General features: G+C 35.6%; 4 protein-coding genes and 1 long non-coding RNA gene across 9 annotated transcripts; 3 read left to right on the top strand and 2 right to left on the bottom strand.

The window, feature by feature from the left end:
* Positions 1–303: 303 nt before the first annotated feature.
* Positions 304–9,579, bottom strand: LOC144835945 (protein SCO1 homolog, mitochondrial-like). 2 transcript variants are annotated; one of them, XM_078691079.1, is made up of 7 exons: positions 9,491–9,579; positions 3,155–3,313; positions 2,737–2,827; positions 2,335–2,532; positions 1,974–2,066; positions 1,543–1,658; positions 304–630 (listed from the first exon to the last, which is right to left on the bottom strand). In XM_078691079.1, exons 1-7 carry the CDS (start codon positions 9,566–9,568, stop codon positions 496–498), a joined length of 870 nt encoding a protein of 289 aa, XP_078547205.1. In that variant the 5' UTR covers positions 9,569–9,579; the 3' UTR covers positions 304–495. The 2 variants fall into 2 exon arrangements, with proteins under 2 accessions (XP_078547205.1, XP_078547206.1); XM_078691080.1 differs by lacking the exon at positions 9,491–9,579 and adding an exon at positions 3,643–3,742.
* LOC144834957 (signal recognition particle receptor subunit beta-like) lies at positions 3,955–7,021 on the top strand. Its single transcript, XM_078689957.1, has 5 exons — positions 3,955–4,097; positions 4,520–4,614; positions 4,861–5,015; positions 5,336–5,527; positions 6,098–7,021. Exons 1-5 carry the CDS (start codon positions 3,968–3,970, stop codon positions 6,312–6,314), a joined length of 789 nt encoding a protein of 262 aa, XP_078546083.1. The 5' UTR covers positions 3,955–3,967; the 3' UTR covers positions 6,315–7,021.
* Positions 8,134–15,669, top strand: LOC144835944 (cationic amino acid transporter 2-like). 3 transcript variants are annotated; one of them, XM_078691078.1, is made up of 12 exons: positions 8,134–8,349; positions 10,022–10,288; positions 10,487–10,615; positions 10,811–10,966; positions 11,286–11,540; positions 11,972–12,194; positions 12,414–12,553; positions 12,980–13,082; positions 13,264–13,439; positions 14,015–14,181; positions 14,544–14,652; positions 15,081–15,669. In XM_078691078.1, the coding sequence occupies exons 2-12, from the start codon at positions 10,054–10,056 to the stop codon at positions 15,188–15,190; spliced, it is 1,803 nt and encodes a 600-aa protein (XP_078547204.1). In that variant the 5' UTR covers positions 8,134–8,349; positions 10,022–10,053; the 3' UTR covers positions 15,191–15,669. The 3 variants fall into 3 exon arrangements, with proteins under 3 accessions (XP_078547204.1, XP_078547202.1, XP_078547203.1); XM_078691076.1 differs by having other exon boundaries at positions 8,134–8,583; positions 10,010–10,288; XM_078691077.1 differs by having other exon boundaries at positions 8,134–8,600; positions 10,030–10,288.
* Positions 15,670–16,021: 352 nt separating this feature from the next.
* On the top strand, positions 16,022–17,444 carry LOC144835943 (uncharacterized). 2 transcript variants are annotated; one of them, XR_013611129.1, is made up of 3 exons: positions 16,022–16,163; positions 16,360–16,436; positions 17,335–17,444. It is a non-coding gene; the product is annotated as an uncharacterized LOC144835943 (long non-coding RNA). The 2 variants fall into 2 exon arrangements; XR_013611128.1 differs by having other exon boundaries at positions 16,039–16,163; positions 16,347–16,436.
* Positions 17,426–20,739, bottom strand: LOC144835942 (uncharacterized). Its single transcript, XM_078691075.1, has 8 exons — positions 20,644–20,739; positions 20,170–20,293; positions 19,655–19,720; positions 19,173–19,303; positions 18,733–18,895; positions 18,294–18,410; positions 17,991–18,182; positions 17,426–17,747 (listed from the first exon to the last, which is right to left on the bottom strand). The coding sequence occupies exons 2-8, from the start codon at positions 20,275–20,277 to the stop codon at positions 17,574–17,576; spliced, it is 951 nt and encodes a 316-aa protein (XP_078547201.1). The 5' UTR covers positions 20,278–20,293; positions 20,644–20,739; the 3' UTR covers positions 17,426–17,573.
* Between the last annotated feature and the right edge of the window lie 23 nt (positions 20,740–20,762).

Genomic DNA, 20,762 nt, shown 5'->3' with positions numbered 1-20,762 from the left:
TCGTTCTCACGCAGATAGGCTCAACACAGGCGTAATATTGCGTAGGGCATATTGCGATTGGTCGATTGCAGCCGCCATCTTGTTGGTTCCCTCTCCATGGAGAATCATTTTTTGAACTATGATAACATTGTTCTTTGCGATCTAGCCTTCGGCTATAAAATCATTGTTTGGAACACAAGTGTAAACACGCTGTATCACTGATCAGGCCCAAACAATTAGATTTGGACCCGATCCTGGAAGCCCCCAGGACCCAATCATAAGTGTAAATGGGGTCCTTGACATGAATTAATTCATACATCATACTTTGATAGCTTACACATTTATTCACACATGTCAATGACCAACCAATGTTTGAACGTTGACATAATAAATGAACATACACTACTCTCAACATGTTATAATTATACAATAAAATTAATTTATAAAAATTCTACATTCTTAAAGATTGGTAATAAATTGCACTATCTAATCAATGATAGTTCATTATCCCGTGCATTAGTGCAAGTTCTTATATTTCCTCATATGCGATGCAATACTACCGGCTATTTCATCTTGCAACTTGTTTTGGCCGTAATAATCCATAAACTGACCATCTGGGTCAAGAAGGTACATGATGATTGTATGGTCAACCTGAGAAAAAAAAATTTAGAATTATCTCATTTGAGTTAGTATATTTTCCCGACATTTCAAATAATTTTCCGAATCGCGTTAATGTACTATACAATTTACCACTTGGCTACTACTACTATAGCACCCTCTATGTTTGGATGTATTATTTAAAAATATAGCACCCTCTACAGTTTGGTTTTTTCATTTCATTTCATTTATTTCACTATCATCATCGCAGCCTTAGCTGAATTACAAAGATATTTACATTTTCTCAATATTAAAATTTGTATAAAAGTATAAAACCAATGATAATTATATATAAAAAAGGAGGCAATTTACACAAGAAATACTATACAGGAACATTCAAAAAGTTTAGCATTAAAATATTAAAAAAGAAAAAACACCTAAAAGGACCAATAAGAATCGCATAACTGTACTGGGTGATATATAATGATTATTCATTTAGAAGCGAGATAAGGTATGGTATTGCACTTTTTCTATATCTTTCAACTCTGCATTTGGGTTGTTGATACTTTACACGTCTTAGTTTCATGTTACTTACATTCTTCACTGGTCACACAGTTTTCGGATATTTTATTTTTCAAGTTTGAAGTACAGTACCTCTGATCTCAGATGATTGTTCCAAGGCAATCTAAGAACAGGATGCTGAGCTCCGAAGATCAAAGGGGTTATCTGTGGCTGTGACACAATCGGTTCCACATCCTTAACAGACACCACATGCCGCGGGGGAATGTGTACATAGTACAGTACTGTTGGTATTTGTTGCTGCCAGACATGAGATCAAAGGACTGAGTTCCTATCTTGGAAGGCGAGCTTAGTGTTCTGTTGTTAGATTGCCTTGATTGTACTAATTACTAGTTACTTGCTGTTAGATAATAAATACAATGAAATTCTTTGTTATTAATAACTTACAATGTAATCATTGTCCTCATCTTTAGGCCCCTGACTAAAATAAACTCTGAAGTTCTTCGCTGCTTCTTTCACCTGTTCATTTGTTCCAGTTAAACCAATAAATTTTGGGCTAAATTCTAGAAAAAAATGAAAAATATAATTATTTTATTAATTACAGAATTTTTAGAGAGGAACTTGTAAATTCAGATAACAAAACACCTATTAAGGAAACACTTTCAGGACTCAAATCAATTTCCTTTTAAAGGTTGTCCGTAGTGTTAAAACATACCCTCATCATTTCATCAAGCAAGTGTCCCCTTAATAGCGTTGTTCCAAAAGAGTGGTTTTACTGTATTTAATGTTCTGTTCCTAATTTACCATTTAGTCAATGTTATCTCAGAAGCAAAATGAACGTATTGTTTATTGTGGAAACTATTAAAATTAGATCTGACCTTTGACATAAGCAGCAATTGTTTTGATATCATCCCTCTCTGGATCAATTGTAATAAACAGCGGAACAACGTTTGGTAAATTGCGACTCTCATCTGTAATCAAAATTATGATATTTAACTGATATTATACTAAGAAATTAGTTAAAGCTAGTAACTATTAGTTACAGTCCCAAACTAGTATTAGTTAAAGTCTTTAACTATTATCTAGAGCCTCAAACTATTAGTTAAAGCCAGTAACTATTAGTTACAGCCTCAAACTTTTAGTTAAAGTCAGTAACTATAATGATTGAAAGAGCACTTTATGAATACTGTATCATAACAAGTTTTATTTTGGTTACGCTTTATTGATCGTAGTACATACCAATTTTATTTACAACATCCACCATCTTCTCTAGTTCATCAGGACAGATGTCAGGACAATGAGTGAAGCCAAAGTACAGTAGTACCCATTGGCCAAGGTAATCTTTGTTTGTCTTTGGATTTCCTTCATGATCGACCAATGAGAACGGCCCTCCTATAGCTGCTTTACCAAGAGATCTTGATCGTTCCTTTTCAAGAGCTGAAATTGAATATTTGTAATAATAATTATAAATTTGTATTAACTACAGTTTGTTTAAGTTTTAGAAACATTTCACAAACCAAATAGAACAGATTTGGATTTAGGAATAGCAATAACCTTTAAATACCTAAAGTGTTATGACAGCTTCAGTGGCCACCCCAATTTCTAAATCTTATTTATTTTATATACGTTTATCTACCTCACCTAATTCTTTTTGATGTTTGAAATATTTAAATCCACCAATCGCTACTCCTCCCAGTGCACATGTGACTAAAAGAGACTTCCATGTAATAGGCTGCAGTAAAATAATATAAAATAAGTATGTTATTATTTGATTACTGTATGTAATTGAAAAACTTCAAATGGAATATCACTATGTAGATATCAGTATGTAGATAGAGGTTGAGGAGGGGAAAGCTATTCAAAATTAGCTTCGAGAAGGTTTTAGAAATACTGGTCGCAGTAATGTTGTGGAGTATGGAAGGGTATTCCTTGATCTTGATTAAGTAATAATTGTTAATTGCGTTGATTAACTAACCATCAGAGATCATTCTCAAATTGTATTTTTACCTACTATATTTTGTAGTACGGTAATTGTAATATTTATTCAAATTCAGTTTACCCCTCTTGATTTGGTTTGACTTGATTTTGAACTGTTTAGTCGAACTGTCATTCCACCATGACATTTTTGGAGTGATGGACATCTTGCTCGGCATATGATGGAATTGTTCCAAAACTGCTGCTGCTGCAGAGCAGAATGTTGAAACTTTGAAAACTTTAACTGAAAATAAAACAAATTAATAATACATACATAATAGCCTGCTAATATTGTAGCCGGATAGTTTAGGTCTATTAAATCAGAATTTTATTTAATTTTTTCATTTTTAGGCCTGGTCTACATACCCAGGCTTAACGCAACACGCCACACTTACATCGTAATTGTCAGGCCTAACACTTAATTTAACATGCGTCACGGTCAGTCAGTTAGGTTAGGATAGGAGGGTGGGAGGCTAGCTATGATTATCTTTGTTGGTCTGGGCCTACCTAAGGCTAGCATTATTAATTGGCTAATTATTAGCTTTTGTATAATTATAAAAATTAAATGCATACCATTTTTATTATTTAAAAAACTATTTAGACCAAAAAATTACATTTCCTTCACACACGAGATTAGAGCGTGTAAGCTGCCATTTTGTTTACATTTGTCCACCTAACTCGTTCATTATTATAAGAGAATTAATTTATAGGATCAGATTTAACTGATTAAAATAAAGCAATTTTGAACATATCATAAATATATAATGTAAATTACTTTTATATTGTTATATTATTATTGTTATATTGTTTTAGTTATTATAAAATATATTTCTTTCCAAATTAGCGACGTATATAGGGCGCCTATCTTTGTATAAATAATTCTTTCTCAGTAGACAACATGGCAGCCACCAGACAAAAGCTGTCCCCTTTTGAAATGAACTTGCGAATGCTGAAAGAAGAGTTATCTAAACAAGATCCCGTAATTTTGAGCATTGTAGTTGCTGTAGCAGTAGTTTTACTAACCATAGGTATATTTTGTTTTTCAATTTGTTGTAAATTTGAGTAATTTTTGGATTATAAAACATTCCATATGCGTGTGTCATCTGGTGGTGGTATGCACAGCACGTCACACGTGTGAGTATACGTTCACGTTTTGGCTGGTCATTTCGCCCTGTTTTCTATATACTCATTACACGACGGCCGTCTTTATCACATGTGACATTATTTTTACAACCTATTAATAACGTGACCTGTATCTATAAATTATTTATATATAATGTGTGCTACCTATTTTCATACTACTTTTATTTTATTGATATTAATAAATATTATAAATGACATATTTTATTATGAAAACATTAAATTACATCAATTAAATCAATAATAATTATTTTTTAATAAACAAAATAACATCTAGACTTGTTATAATATAAAACATTAATTTTTTTAGTTATTTACAAGTTGGTGGCTCGTGGAAAAGGAGGAAGAAATGCTGTTTTACTTGTTGGACTGTCGGGTTCTGGAAAAACTCTTCTGTTTTCAAGGGTAAAATTAATTTATTTGATGTTACTGCATTAATATGCATTTTATTTGTCATGTCAAAAGGGAAGATTGATCAAAGCCTCTGGATCCAAGCCTGATAACAATGTGTGACCACATATGCCTAGTCTATCAAAAATAGATGTCAAAAAGTAGTTCTTAATAATCTTTTACCTATCAACCCCTGTGCAACTCCTCCCCCTGATAACCATGTAACCACATATTCTGTAATGTATTATTATTTTATTACAGCTATTGTTTAACAAAGGTGCTTCAACATTTACATCAACAAAAGAAAATGTTGGAAGCTATGTCACTCTGAATAAGAAGACCATAAGTGTGGTGGACATACCTGGAAATGTCAGACAAAGACAGCAATACTTAGACCAGTACCAGACACAAGCAAGGTTAGTGGTTATGCCCGTATTAGGAATGTAACATTAGTAGCCTAGTCTAAGATCTGTCTACACTATCAAACTTTATGTAACAAAAAAATGTGATGTGCCCATATATGGACATGATGATATCATATCACTACCACATTTGGGCATATCTCTACTATCTACCATATTTAGGCACATCACACTTTTTTTTGTCAAACTAGTTGATAGTGTAGACAGAGCTTAAATGTTAATGGGATATACCTAGAAATGTAAAATGAAATATCATCTATTTCCTATGATGGATGGCAATAATTATAATGTTATTATTTTATTGTTATTTTCAGAGGGTTAGTGTTTGTGATCGATAGCGCCACGTTCCAGAAAGAAGTAAAAGAAGTCGCCGAATATTTATACAATATATTGAGTGATGCAATTATATATAAGATGTCACCGAAACTGCTGGTGATGTGTAACAAACAGGACATTACGCTGTCAAAATCTTCTAACGTTATCAAGACGCAGCTTGAAAAAGAAATGTAAGTTCCACCAATATCTATAATAATAAGCTTTATTTATTCTCGGATACTTAACTCAACTGAAAGTTGTTTTTCAGTAAGACCGTGCTCAAAAGAAACAACAACAAAAGCAAATGTAAAAAGACCTTAATTACTATCGAAGCAGATAATAAAACAATTACAATGAAATAAAATGAAACAATGATACACATACTAACTATAAAATTGAATAATACACTACATTGAATACATTTAAATATCTACTACATGAAATTAGCAGTTATATAATATAAACATCAGAGGCACAGAATAAATTCTAAACTGCCTGGTGATATATACTGAAATTTAATTAACTTGAAACGATAAAGAGGAGGAAATCTGTGAGAATGAGGAAAAGTCGCCCCAACCGAGATTCGAACCCGGAACCTTCTATTAGACCACTGGGGCTTTCATGGTATTCTTCAATCCCGATTAGATAGGGACTCTTTAACACTCTTGGCATGGTACTCGCCGATCTTAGTTTCAATAGACCATTTAGAAAAGTGTTCACCGCATTAATTTCTCATGAATATTCATTTTCTATCTCCGCAGAAACACTGTTCGTAAGACTAAAGCAGCAGCGCTTGGCAGCACTGATGATTCCAGCTCTTCTTCAGGGGTGTTTCTTGGCAAGAAGGATAAACCATTTGAATTTGCTCATTTGTCAAAGTTCAAAGTTGAATTTGTAGAGTGTAGTGCTAAACCTGAAGCCGACGAGGAGGAACCAGAGATTGGACCCCTTCAAGAATGGCTGGCTAGTAGAGTGTGAATTTGTTTAATTTATCAAAAGTAAATTATATAAAATACACAATATTTGTAAAATGAATGTTCAGCTTTTATTGTTTTCGACTTAAAATTGAAACAATTTTTGGGCCAGTTACAATAACATTGTTATATCAAGGCAATCTAACAACAGGACACTGAGCTCGCCTTTCCAAGATAGGAACTCGTAACAGTCCTTTGATCTTATGTCTGGCTGCGACAAATACCAACAGTACTGTACTATGTATATATTCTCTGCGGTGCGCGGTATCTGTTACGGGGTTCGTGGAACTGATCGTGTCGCAGCCACAGATGAGCCTGTTGATCTCTGGAGCTCAGCATCTTGTTAGATTGCCATGGTTATATACAGTATATATATAAAATATACAAATATAAGTATTATATAAGCTTTTCTAGAAGAGTTAATTTGCACACAATGTTCTATTGATATCCACATAAGAAAAGCAATGATTTAAATGAAAGACCAGGCCCGCATTATGGTTACAGCATTCAGTGTACACTTTCCGGTGAAACCAAAGTTCACATTATGGCCAACCCATATTTATGAAACACTAATATTAAGACATTTTGCTGTTTCCGGAAGGTGTCCCCTTAATAGAGGTTATACTGTATTTGGTAGCATTGAACACGTCGACACTTTATTGGTATTGCTATTTAAATGAATGGAATTGATTAAACTCTAATGAGAGGTAATTGTTTGTGTATTTGCTTATTTTGCAGCGTCTCATTGTGGTCGCCGCTAAATCGTTTGTACGCCGCTGCGCGTACTGAAAACGTGCGCGTATTAACAGTTGACAAAGCCTAATGTATATTAAATATCCGTTTTTTAAACAAATTAATGCATGCCTTCATTAGAGCGTTTATACTACAAAATACTTTTAACTAAGGTATTTAAAATTCGCGGGATATTGATATGTATCGGGCAATCGACGATTCGTAATTAATGTTCGGAAACCATCTTAACAATAAACTTATTTTGTGAAAATTATTGAAAACAGTTAATTCTGCACGGGATTTTGCATGTGATTTTAAAAATTTCACACAGAAATTTGAGTTGTTATACTTAGAGTTCTGTTTTACCTATTGAGCAATGACATCACATGTACGTATGTAATTCGTATAATGGAAATACCATCTAAATTTCGTTACATATCGAAAGTGCTGTAGTGCAACGAACTTATTTTTTACTCGTTACCGATGTTTCTCCCGAGGTATATTGTCGATAATTGAAATCCCAGAAAATTATACAAAATGTAGTATTATTTTTTTCAATTAATTTTTACTATGTAACAATGATCACATTGTGGACGGGTACATACGTTTCCAGGATTTTTAGTCGCGTGCATGCAACGCCACTCTATAGCTCACTTTGTCGTTCGGATGGTCGGTCGGTAAACACTAACTCAAATTTGAGCACGCGACTGCAGCCATGCATATGGCCTTGTTTCAATAAAATTGTTTTTATATTTCACGATGTGCTTGTGGTTTTACCAAATTACGTCACTATGTCATACTCTATTGAGTACCGTGGTTAATATGCAGGTATTCTTTTCAGTTATTGCGGCACTAAGTTAACTTCCTTAATATTATAAACGTGTTCTATATAACCCGGAAATGTATATTAGGTAAATTTTGTTCGGAAATGACACTGCTCATTTAAATATATACAACACACAGAATGGTTAAATAGACAACTTTCGGGTCGTCGGTTGGTTGTGCAATACTTTATGGGTGTCAACATACAGTCAGCTGATCGATAGGAGACTTAACACTATAGAACCAGTTATAGGTCAGTGACAGTGAGCCTATTATTTTATCACTATCCAAAGTCTACTGATTCTATTGTGTACGTGTTTGTTGGCAGCACGTGATTCTTACTGTACACTTCGTCTTTAATTCGCATTGACATTTTATTTTAATCGTTCGGTCGCTTCATTACCAATTTTAAAGCAAAGGGAACCTGACGTCTTTCCTCCCTACACACGTGATCACAAGGAATACCCGTTTCCATGGTAATGTTAGTGGAAATGCTGTAATTATAATTGTCTCACGTGAGCGGGGTAGACTTTTAGTGGTCGGTAGTTACTAATCTGTCACGTGAACGGGACTTCGCTTCGATTGTTCTCTCAATACAGAAGCAACGAAAGGACTCCTGTCGGAATAGTGTTTACAATAGTGACAGGATTAGTGAATATATTGTAGTCTTTGAAAGTATCGGTTCCAAAAGCAGTAGTACTTGTTATGTACATTTAAAGGTAAGATTCTAGCAGAACTTGTTTGACTTTAAAGTCGGTTGAACCGGTCCTTTAATAATCAAACTCGGGTACTATGCTGTATTGCCCTATGGTTGAGAGGACTATAGCAATTAAATAGGTCATTGGCTGTATTAATTAAGTTTCAGATGGTTTCAGGAATACACTGTTAAAAACCGGCTATTGTCTGTACTATCATGGAGAAAGTAAATTCGCCATGATATTATAGATATAGAAAGCCTACGTATATTATCGACCATTATTGTATAGGCCTACTTCAATATTAGACAAGTTTAGTATCCCACGTGACCATTTATAAGTACCCTTAAGTGTAGAACCAGTCACTTGATATATGCATTCAGTGACTAATTAATTAATTAATTAATTATTAGTCTAATTAATTCATACCAAGTTCAATTATAAGAAGCAGTTACAGTATTTTACTGCTGTTGTAAGAAATGTTCAAATGACATACGTTTATATCCGAGTAGGCCTGTATTGTTGATGCACACAATTTTATTCGGATTTTTAGGCCATGTGTTTTCATTGTTAATGTTGATGAATGCATGGACTCAACAATGAAATACTAATTAAAATCTGAGACAACAATTGTTGATTGTTGTCTCAGTTAAAATGCAGTGTCACCTTGTATAATTGTCCTCGGAAGCGGTTTAATTACAACGAAGGCCTTGTACTATAGTGTAAATACACCATGGCCATCGGAAAATAAAAAAAATTAAATAAATTCAAGTACATATTTATGATATTTATCCTATTCTTTTTTTTTATCCAATGAAAAATATACTATTATCAACCCTGATATGCACGTGTCTAATATCGATAGACAGGATATTCAACATTATAATAAGTATAAAAGAGGAACTGTGAAGATATCTGACACTATCGGTACCTGTTTCCTCATTGTATTGACATACTTTTGATTCAGGCCTGTAAACCGAACTGAGCCACACTCCCACGTGGAACGCATTTACTTTAAGAAGTCTCTGCTTTGATAACTAAATGCTCAACTCGAAATAGTTTAGTACACCTGTTTACACCAATATGCAAATTAGCTTGTCGACGTATGAGTTCAAAATTCAAATCGAACAGTCATTAAACACGGGGTTAAGGGTCTTTCACACCTGTTCCGGCACGGTTCCGGTCCGGCGAATCGAACATCAATGTTTCGTTTTCACGACGCTCCACGCGGCTATGCGCCAATCGATATGCGCGTAGCCGCGTGAAAACGAAACATTGACGTTCGATTGGATTTTCCGGCGCCGGACCGGAACCGTGCCGGAACAGGTGTGAAAGACCCTTTAGTACTGGTAACGTCGATTCCACTGAGTATGAAAGCTTAACAACAACATTGCCTCATTAATAATTAATCATAATTATGACATAATATCGTAATTCTATTTAATATCAGGTACTGTTATAGTCTTAAACATTTGGTCACTTCGAACACACAACATGACGATATTAAACTTTTTCTCGCCGCTGTTTCGTAAGAAGCATTTTGCTAAACAAGATGTGTCGAAGACAGAGCTGAAGCGTTGCCTGACGACGGTGGATCTAACTTTTCTGGGCATTGGAAGTACACTAGGAGCGGGGGCATATATTCTCAGTGGACAGGTAGCTAAGGAAAAGGCTGGGCCAGCCGTCGTGCTCTCCTTTTTGGTTGCAGCAGTAGCGTCACTTTTGGCAGGTATGTTTGGACAGGTTAATTTTATTGACATAAAAACGGCAAGCTAGTACTCCATCACGTCACACGTGGTGCTCCGAAACTAAGAACAAATACATTAATTCAAACAGGTCCGTGGTATTAATAGGGACGATATCATTTTATGGTAGTGTTGAATATTAATGCAAAAATTAATCATCAATTTTAATTCGTTTTATTTAGGTTTATGTTACGCCGAGTTTGGTGCACGCGTTCCCCGCACAGGATCTGCTTACGTTTACAGTTACGTCACAGTTGGAGAAATATGGGCCTTTGTGATCGGTTGGAACCTTATACTTGAATACGTAATAGGTAAAGAACAGTTTATTTAATTACTAATAATAAAACAATAATTGCATTTATATTTACTCATGTCGGTTGGTTCTGGTGTACGACAGACTAACTATAGGCCTACGTTCACATTGATTTTTCTCTCGGCCCCCGGACCAGCACCAAGGCTCAGTGTGAACGTAGTTAGTACTTATTTTATTAAATTCTCTTTGACAGGAACGTCAAGTGTTGCTAGGGCGTGGAGCGCGTACTTCGATACATTAGTTGGTGGAAAGATTGAAGCTTTTACATTAGAACATTTGAAGATTAACGTTTCATGGTTGGCGGACTACCCGGATTTTCTTGCTTTTAGTATTTGTATTTTATTATCAAGTAAGTAAACTAATATATAAATATGTAGATAAATATTGTTGTAGGAATGATTTTTGTAGGGATATTTTTCTTTTCTTAAAATCCCACTCAGTGTTTTGCGAGAGGACGCAGCATTTGTCACCGACAATGCCAATCATAAACATCAAATCAATTTGTACAATCAATTAGTAATCGAAAATCAAACATACTCCTGACAACCAATGCGCACGTACGATAACGTGACGTATAGGCCTATTCCTGAAGTCAGTCAAGTTTAAAACAAAAACAAAACTATTAACGGAATACTGTTGATTAATTTGATATACTCTCTGTTTTCCAGTCTTGTTAGGAATTGGCGTGAAGGAATCTTCGCGGTTCAACACGATTTTCACAATAGTGAACCTCGTCGTCCTAACCTACGTCATCATCTGTGGGATGTTCAAAGCGGACACAGACAACTGGAAGATTCCAGAGGAGGATGTGCCGCCAAAATATGGGGATGGTGGCTTCTTTCCGTATGGATTTTCGGGAATGATATCGGGAGCAGCTACTTGTTTCTATGGCTTCGTAGGATTTGATTGTATTGCGACAACGGGTAAGAAATTACGTAGAAGTTCGTACAAACTTGACGATCTTACGTTACAGTGACCCCACCTAGGCGCTATCACTTTCTTTTGAGACACCCCTATTAAGAGGAGACTTTGTTGGGTTCCGAATGTCCCATTTCCCATTTAAAAGGGCACCTCTTTAAGCTTAGTTCTCACTAAAGCTTGGTTCCCACTGGCGACGCAACATAACGCAATCTACTCAACGTAAGAAAATGCCCTTCCAATAATTGTGTTTGCCCCCGTCTGCGTGAAATCAAACCTGCGATATTATACAACACTGTTGCGTCGTCGGTTCCCACTTGTCTCCGTTAAGTTGAATTGTTATCCCCCTTGGTGATGGCCCGAGAGGTGTCATCAGCTCCATTAATGGTTAAACCATTTTAGGCCAAAATAAAATAACCGGATTTATAATTCACAGGTGAAGAAGCCAAGAACCCCCGACGAGCCATCCCGATCAGTATTGTGATATCACTTTTCTTTATATTCATCGCATACTTTGGCGTTTCCATGACCATAACTCTCATGTGCCCATACTACCTTCTGGACGAGAAAGCACCGCTGCCATTCGTATTCGATTACGTCGGTTGGACTTCGGCCAAATACGTCATTTCCATCGGCGCTGTGTGTGCACTGTCAACTAGGTGAGTTTTTATTTATTAAAAAAAGAGATAAAATTAAACGCTTTTTTGACGATCGTGGAACACATGCAGTCCTACATGACACTACACATAAAACAATCAAAGTATCACTCATTGGTGATGAGTGAGTGATGATAAGTTATTCGGATATATTAACTAAGCCAGAACGAGTTCAGTAAATACATTGAGAGTGCTAAATAGCTAGTTTTGTTTACCCCTTAGTTTGCTTGGAGCGATGTTTCCACTTCCTCGAGTCATCTACGCTATGGCAAGTGACGGAATCATTTTTAGGTTTCTTGCTCGAATCAACAGCCGCACTAAGACACCCGTACTAGCTACTATTCTTTCTGGAGTATTTGCAGGTATTCTTAAGCTTGATTCACACCAGGACGCAACGCAAGGACGTAAAGTAATTTGACCAATCACGATGCGTCGGATCTGAACTGTCGCTTGTGTTTGGTCAACTCACTTGCGTTGTGTCACGTCGTTGCGTGCGTCCAAAGTGAATGTTAACTATATGTTTTGCGCAAACAACGAATCCCCTTCTGCTCATGTTATGGTTCTGAGAAAAAAGTCATTGTCTCATGGGGATAATGTTGGGGAGAGAAGATGAGAACATTATCAATGACCAGATTGGTACCATCTTTCCACGTTGGAGCCAAAGATGGTTTATTGTACCATACCGTACATCCATTTTCATCCAACAATTTCAATGAATGTCTTCTCTTCTTGTTGACGAAGCCTTATCTCAAAAAATTATCCCATTGATACGTTTTAATAACTTGTAGGTTTGATGGCGTTGATCTTTGACCTTGATGAGCTTGTAAATATGATGTCTATAGGAACTTTACTTGCTTATACATTGGTAGCTTTCTCAGTTGTTGTATTAAGGTAAGAGACTCTCATGATTAATCTTCCCTTCTGAAATCCCTTTTTGCGACTGAAATGTCATTGTCGGCGATGTTGTCACAACGCATATTGTTTTGTAAGCATGCGCAAATTTGTTTCAATTCAAAGAGCAATTAAAGAACCATCACCAGCATTAATTCATTTTAAATATTTAACATTGTAGATATAGAGCGAGTAATGATAAAGACAGTGACTCGGTAAATGGAGTGGACACACATTATAGCAACGGTGTTGGGCTCTCACCGCCGTCAATTTCATCATCCCGACGTTGGATTGTGCATTCAGACGTTCCAACGCAACGCTCAGAAAATATTTCAAAAATATGTATAGGAGTAACATGTAAGTAGTTTGAAAATGGCCGCCGCTAGAACATAACTAAAAGTTGGTTCCCATTTGGACGCAACGCAGAGACGATGTAACCGCATCGCAAGTATTTGACAGATCACGACACGATGGACCATCCGAACTGTCGTTTGTGTTTGGTTAAAGCTCACGTTTCGTCCAATCAAAGCAATCTAACAACAGGATACTGAGCTCTGGAGATCAAAAGGTTTATCTGTGGCTGCGACTCGACACGATCAGTTCCACCCCCCTTATCAGACACCGCGTGTCACGGAGAATATAGTACTGTTAGTATTTGTCGCAGCCAGAAAGGTCTGTTACGAGTTCCTATCGTGGCAAGGCGAGCTCAGTGTCCTGTTGTTAGATTGCCTTGGTCCAAGTGAGGTCCAAGTGAGAACCAAGACTTGGAATCCCAACCACATGCTAAACATTACCGTTTAGTTGAATAATACGGTACATGGCAGCACGAGATACGAAATTACCTAATCAAATAACATGGTTATCCAGGTATGTGCGCAATGATTGCATTGCAAAATGACACACATTCAAAGTAACCTTTTTTTCTTTCCCAGGTACTGCAATAATAGCAATTTCTGTACTAATAGTATTCGCACTAGATGATATAGCAAAGGCCAAATGGTGGGCCTTACTACTCTTGATTATAACATCAACTTGTTTGGTAGCTGGTGGCATCATTTTGGCCCTGCTGCCGCAAGATTCAACCGAGTTAGCATTTAAGGTAAGAATGTCATACTGGACCAAGATTTCGGTCCAGATGTTTTGTTGTTAAACCAATCATGTGTCTGTCTTTTCGTTTGTCGTATGAGAATTTCCGGACCAACTTTGATTTTAGAAATACTTTTCATGCTAAATTGTATTTTTCTAAAGAAGGAAATGTTATTTTGGATTAAATGATTGATTGATTTATGTAACTTTAATTGAATGAATATTGTATTGTAAAAATGTCTGCAAATTTTATGTGAAAACAAAATGTGATGTGCCCATAAATTGACACGATAACGTCATACCATATTTGGGCACATCACACTTTTTTCTATAGTGTAGACAGAGCTTTATATTCATAATTATTCTCTTTCATAGGTTCCTCTGGTACCACTTCTTCCATTATTTAGTATATGGTTTAACGTAATCTTAATGCTGAAGTTGGATTATCAAACATGGATCCGATTTGCCGTGTGGATGGCAATTGGTAAGTTGAACAGGATGCGTAGATCAAAGGGTTTATCTGTGGCTGCGAACCGATCAGTCCCACGCCCCTGGGCCCTTAACAGACAAATATGTATTGTACAGTACTGTTATGAGTTCCTATCTTGGCAAGGCGAGCTCAGTGAACAAACGCGAACTGGACACGGAATGACACGCGCATAAAACAGTCACAAACCTAACACGCGCGTTACAGTCACAAACATAACACGCGCGTACAAATGTTGATCATAATTAACAACTATTAAAAATGCACGCGTCAAACCCGCGCGCTGTTTTGGGTATGATGTGTTTTGTTTTGTACAAACGAAATAAAAGACACTGCAAAGTGAAGCATACGATCATTGTTGTAATGAAAATTTTCGAACATGGTCGATAATTGTAATACTGTACTGTACTTTTATTTCTTTGCAGGGTTTGTAGTATATTTTGTTTATGGTATTTTCAACAGCAACGAAAGGAAACGAGACGTCGATGAAGATAAAGACGAAAGCGACGAAACAGCAGAACTATTAGACAACTAAATGTATTGTTTTATTTTAATCCACATTGATTTTACGTGAGGTGGCCTATTAGCCCTACATGAATATCTGTATTGTTTTTGAAAAATTATTTTTAGACCATTTCATTTTTAACCATTTAACATAATTTTTTAATGTACAGTACAGATTCATTTTTGTTGTATCCCGTGCCTAAGTTTTAAATCAATTATAAATGTTCAGTATTGTTGTTAATTTTTTAATTTTTAATGTTTTGGTTATAATCATGTTTTAGATAATATGTACAGTTTTATTATTAATTTGTTTGTATTATAGGCATATGTAATGATCTTATACATTCATTTTAACGATTTATTTGATTATGATTAGGAGGCCTGTCCTATGTGTAGTTGTACTTAATATATAAGTATTGTACTAAGCATTGACGTAGGCCTGTCTGCCTATTCAGTATTTCTAAAAATTCAATTTTCGAAATGGAGCAATAAATATCTTTGTATACAATACACGCAAAATACTAATTTATTTTATTTTTTTACAAAATTGAGCTGAAACTAAGAAAAAGTCTATCGTGTCTTTACATTAATCTCCGTCTCATGTCAGATCATACTTAGACTCGCCTTCGATTCTGTTGAAATTGTTTATTTTTAAAATAAAATGAAAAAGTCAACATTTGGTGTAAATTTCTAATAATTATTAAAAACAAAAAGAGAACTAATTTTTGTCGAGAATACCAGCGTGCTGAGATGTTGAGCATGAGCTTGCCGCCAGTAAACTTTCACCAACACGTGACAATATCTCCACCAATTAGATCATTTCGGTCTGAAAATCAGACGTACTTCTTCCCACTTCTTACAACGAAAACAACTTGTACTATTCTAGCCTAACCAAGTTTGTAATAAATATCTTCTCTTCTGCTCAATGAACATCGTGTGGAATTACGATGACACCGATGTCGTATATTTCATATTTACACATCGTTGCAATTCGATTATTGTAGGTATGTGTTTTTTACTTGTCCGTAGTAAAAGATGGCCTCTAGTCTAAGCCTAGGCTACACGGTGATCAACTGCCCGTGAGTGAGTACTTATCCAGGCGTACGCCGCACTACAGTACTTTGGGTACAGGTTAAGTTTAGCAGACAACCGCAATCCACAGTAGAATATAACCATGAAGAGATTAGTTTTCTTCCTTAGATCTATAACAGAGATGTCCATGGTATAACATCCTCCTCCATGATAAATCACAGGATTTTTCCGAAAGAAAAATTTGGGTAAGCAACAATTATTTATTATTACTTATTAATTATTATTTGTCAGATTTATTGTAAAATATTGATAGCCTGTAGGCCTAGACCAAGTTAAATGTTGCAGGCAACAATTCTGTAGTTGACAAGTTGGTATTTTAAACTCAAACCAAGCTGCAATAAGTTGATTGGCCCATCCTGTTGTAAATCTATTTGCCTGCCAAAGTCACTTGGCTCAATCAAGGCAATCTAACAACAGGATGTTGAGCTCCGGAGATTAAAGGCGGTATTTGTCACAGCCAGACATAAGATCAAAGGACTATTGAGTTCCTATCTTGGCAAGGCGACCTTAGTGTCTTGTTACATTGCCTTGGCTCAATCCTACATTAACATTTATTCAAAGAGCAGTACACACAGTACTATCATAGAAAACAAATTTTGAAGGTTACGCTAATGTAATTTTATTATCTCGATGATAAAAACTTACTAAATTTATAAAAATTGAAAAATATGCAACACAACATCACCATTCTAGAACTACATACTGTCTAATTATTGATGTATTCAATATTCCACAAAATAATAATTTGGTACACCCCTATTAAGGAAATACTTTCCTATGAACAAACTAGGGGAAATGATGTGGGCAGCCCTATTTCAGGAGACACTCCTATTAAGGAGACTCCTTAATAGGTGTCTAACTGTATATTTAAGTACTATAGCTAATTTTAAAATAAATAAGTTCTACATACATCATTTAGCACTGTTTTGTTCAATATAAATATATAAATTAAAATCACTATCAACCAATAAAATTCATCTACATAAACTATTACTAACTGTAACTTGAAAATTACAAAATTGTGAATTAATTATTGGAAATTCTGAGTCTAAAATAATACAATGAGTTTGTTTTTTTATCCAGGGCTCTCCTTTAATATTATTAGCAGTAGTACCAGTGCCATGGTATAATTAAATTCACCTAAAAGATCATTTGATACTTGGTCAATAGACATCTCCAATGGCATTGATCTGTACAAGAGATGGCACTGACAATGATATCATCAGCCATACACAGCTTTAGTCTACACAAGAGATGGCATTGACAATATCTTTTGAAGATTGTGGATTTGGCCTGTACAAGAGATGGCATTAATCAGGATCTCATCTGCAGTATGTGGCATCAATCTGCACAAGACATGGCAGAGCCAATTTCACTTTTCGTCTGTATGCCGAATCCTTCTGGATTGGGTTTTGTTCCAAGTAGACCGTCTGTAGATTGGTGGCGTTGCGTAGCTTATCTAAGTCAGCAAAGTTTTCCAGCAGGTTTCCATTAAACTTTTTGAACCAAAAATATATATATAAAAATATGGATTTCAAACAGTGTACATAAAGCTCTGTCTAAACTATCAAACTAGTTTGCCAAAAAAAGTGTGATGTGCCTAAATATGGTAGTGATATGCCCAAATATGGTAGTGATATGACATTATGTCCATATATGGTAGTGTAGACAAAGCTTACATAATATAGTAAAAGTAAAATTTGAATGTACTATGCATGAAAATTAGTGTAAATTCTTACCCAGAATTCCTCTAACTTGACAAGATGTCCAACATTCTCAATCCTTTTGACCTTATTACAGGCAAGGTCAAGGGTTGTTAGGTTCACATTCTTTTCTAATCCTTCGATTGCTTCAACACCATTGTGACTTAAGTACAATTCTTCTAACATTTCCAATTCATCTAAGTTTTCTACTTTAGTTATTCGATTACTCTGAAAATAAAGGTCATATATTATTTTGACATTATGGCAGTGTGGTTAGTGGTGCACATTTTGGTTCATGTTGGAGTCTTCATACTGGTGAGGTCAAGTTGTTTTACTAACCTGTATACTTAACACTTTCAGCTTTTTAAGAGCACCTAAGTTTTCTAGCTTTGTTATCTTATTCTTGCCAATGAATAAGCTCTCGAGGTTCACCAGTGCATCCAAATTTTCCAGTTTCTGGAATAAATATAATACACATTTCATAATTTGCTCTCTTCACATGTTTTACTGTACAGAGATGAGGCATGGCCAACCATGTGTCTAAATACACACCTTTATTCTATTATATTGGCACTAAACCTAGGAAGGAAAACTTTACATGGAATGCTGACCATTCTGACAGCCATTTCCAGTCTTTTACATGGTTGTATTATGCCATTTTAGGAGAAGCAGATGAAAGGTTTAGAATGAGATGATAATGAGCCCTATAGTATCAGTATAAGATCAGACAAATTCATCTTATTCATGGAATTTCTCCTTCACATGACACACTACTCACCCTAATTCTATTGCTGCCCAACTCTAACATAGTCATCTGGGTCAGTGAAGAGAGGTTGTCAATTCTTGAGATCTTATTTTGAATCAGAAAGAGCTTCTTAATCTTCACCAATAACTCCAAGTTCTCCACTTCACGAATGGCATTAAAAGACAGATCCAGTGTACTGCAAGGAGGAAAGATTTGTTGAAAAATGTATGTGTATTCAGTTAAAGTATTTGGTTAAAAGAGGTATATCTGGACCGGTTGCCAACATTCACCACAAATTGCCCACAGAACCCTATTTTATGACATCTTTTAACCTGACTATATCGTTTCAATATAGCAAAAAATTTAACCTGTTTCAAATACTCAACAACACTGTACATGATGACTACATTTAGCATAATATTTGTGTACAGTGCATTAGAGTATGATGCAGTATTACTACTTATAATACTCACTGTAGGTTTGTAAGTGTTTGTAAACCCTCAATCTTTTTTAGTTTGTTGTCATAGAGATCAAGATCTTCTAATGTCACTAACTGTGCCAATCCTTCTATCTTCTCTATTTCATTTTGACGTAAACAAAGAGACTAAAAAAAAGTAATAATTTAAAAGGTTAAATATGGTTTGAAAAAACTAGTAATTTATACTGTAGGCTAATTAAAATACAAAAGAAATTGGTCGTCTTACAGTGGAGTATTACTAGATACATAGACCCCATTTACAATGGGAATCCTTTACAATTTGGGTCTTGGCCCTGGATCGAGTTCACATTCAATCATTTGGGACCGATCCAGCATGTTTACACAGCGGCCCTGAAGATTCACTTTACTTCATTTTCTCAAGCCATTGGTCACGGTTCAGGGCTGGCCTAAGTTTATGGAGTGCTTACACGCGACCCAGCCCAAAACGTAAGTGTAAATGGGGTCTTAGATACTTACAATTACTTGATAGAGCACTTCAAGATGTTGGATTCTATCAATCCTTCGATGATTTAGATCAACGTCCTGTTAAAAAAACAAATGAAAGTATTTTAAACAAAATGAGTACAAGTTATATAACAGTTTAACACATTATTAAGTGTACTTTCTCAAGGATGTAAATGTGCTGGGTAGCCCGTTATGTACTTGTCAATTGTATGACCCACTATACAACCCCCGGGAGAGGTGTGTCATTTACATTTTCCGTTATACCTTATGAATATTATGATGCACCCCTGCATCAAAAAAGTGACTTACCTTTAGGTGACCATGACGCACCCATTTTGACACATTGTGACCATATTATTCATGAGGGATATGGTGGGTAGTAAAATGACAGACATTGACAGACCATTGTTCATTGATGTGATGTACCATCTTTTTTTAATTATTTGTAAATGACTCATCTATGATGATCTCCTGGGGTTCGTTATAGTACAATTGACAAGTGCATTAGGTATAGGTTTAGTATTTACTGTAGCATCAGGATCGATGACAATTGGCTGAGGGGGTGGCAACTGAATTGTGCTGATTTGTTGCTGTTGTGGCTGTGTGTCACTTTCTCCATCAGATTCATCAGACATCTTGTTGGCTGGTTTCCTACAAAACAATCAAAAATAATTTTATTAAATTTTAAAACAAAACAATTCATCAAATGACAATAAAAATTTTATCTTTTTTATTTTTTGTGACTGTTAGTTAGGTAGGTCTATAATAATAAAAAAAGAAGCGCTGCCTAATTCAACTAGCCTACTACTAGGCCTGGCCTAGGCCTCCTATAGGCTATTCTAGCCATAACGTTCATCTTATTATAGGGCCTAGGCTAGGCCTACACAGTAGGGGCCTACTACTACTAATCTAGCTAGATAGGCCTTTACTACAGCGCTAGTTGTGCTTGGAACTAGCCTTGACACCTTCATATATCTTGGCCTATGCCCCACAATACTTACCGGCGATAACAATAATATTTAATTTAACCTATATTATTGAAAAGTTTTGATTTTGGAAAAAGTAACCCAGTGGCAGTACTACTGCAATAAGTAAGGATGACAGAGAAAAAAAATTAGTC

Source organism: Antedon bifida, chromosome 2, assembly GCF_963402885.1.
Source record: "Antedon bifida chromosome 2, ecAntBifi1.1, whole genome shotgun sequence".
Classification (NCBI taxonomy): Eukaryota; Metazoa; Echinodermata; class Crinoidea; order Comatulida; family Antedonidae; genus Antedon; species Antedon bifida.
The sequence above is the reverse complement of the archived record's forward strand: the minus strand, read 5'-3'. Positions and strand labels throughout refer to the sequence as shown.

Bases quoted from the DNA above. Each gene is read 5' to 3' on its own strand.
- LOC144834957 (XM_078689957.1), top strand. From the start codon at position 3,968: ATGGCAGCCACCAGACAAAAGCTGTCCCCTTTTGAAATGAACTTGCGA. The intron at 4,615-4,860 runs GTAAAATTAATT...ATTTTATTACAG, and splicing joins AAACTCTTCTGTTTTCAAGG to CTATTGTTTAACAAAGGTGC. The intron at 5,528-6,097 runs GTAAGTTCCACC...CTATCTCCGCAG, and splicing joins ACGCAGCTTGAAAAAGAAAT to AAACACTGTTCGTAAGACTA.
- LOC144835945 (XM_078691079.1), bottom strand. From the start codon at position 9,568: ATGCGTTCCACGTGGGAGTGTGGCTCAGTTCGGTTTACAGGCCTGAAT. The intron at 2,828-3,154 runs GTAAACTGAATT...ATTTTACTGCAG, and splicing joins GTCAAACCAAATCAAGAGGG to CCTATTACATGGAAGTCTCT. The intron at 2,067-2,334 runs GTATGTACTACG...TTTTGATTACAG, and splicing joins GGATGTTGTAAATAAAATTG to ATGAGAGTCGCAATTTACCA.
- LOC144835944 (XM_078691078.1), top strand. From the start codon at position 10,054: ATGACGATATTAAACTTTTTCTCGCCGCTGTTTCGTAAGAAGCATTTT. The intron at 10,616-10,810 runs GTAAAGAACAGT...TCTCTTTGACAG, and splicing joins TATACTTGAATACGTAATAG to GAACGTCAAGTGTTGCTAGG. The intron at 14,653-15,080 runs GTAAGTTGAACA...ATTTCTTTGCAG, and splicing joins TGCCGTGTGGATGGCAATTG to GGTTTGTAGTATATTTTGTT.
- LOC144835942 (XM_078691075.1), bottom strand. From the start codon at position 20,277: ATGTCTGATGAATCTGATGGAGAAAGTGACACACAGCCACAACAGCAA. The intron at 19,721-20,169 runs GTAAATACTAAA...TTTTTTTAACAG, and splicing joins TCATCGATCCTGATGCTACA to GACGTTGATCTAAATCATCG. The intron at 19,304-19,654 runs GTAAGTATCTAA...ACTTTTTTTTAG, and splicing joins AAGTGCTCTATCAAGTAATT to TCTCTTTGTTTACGTCAAAA.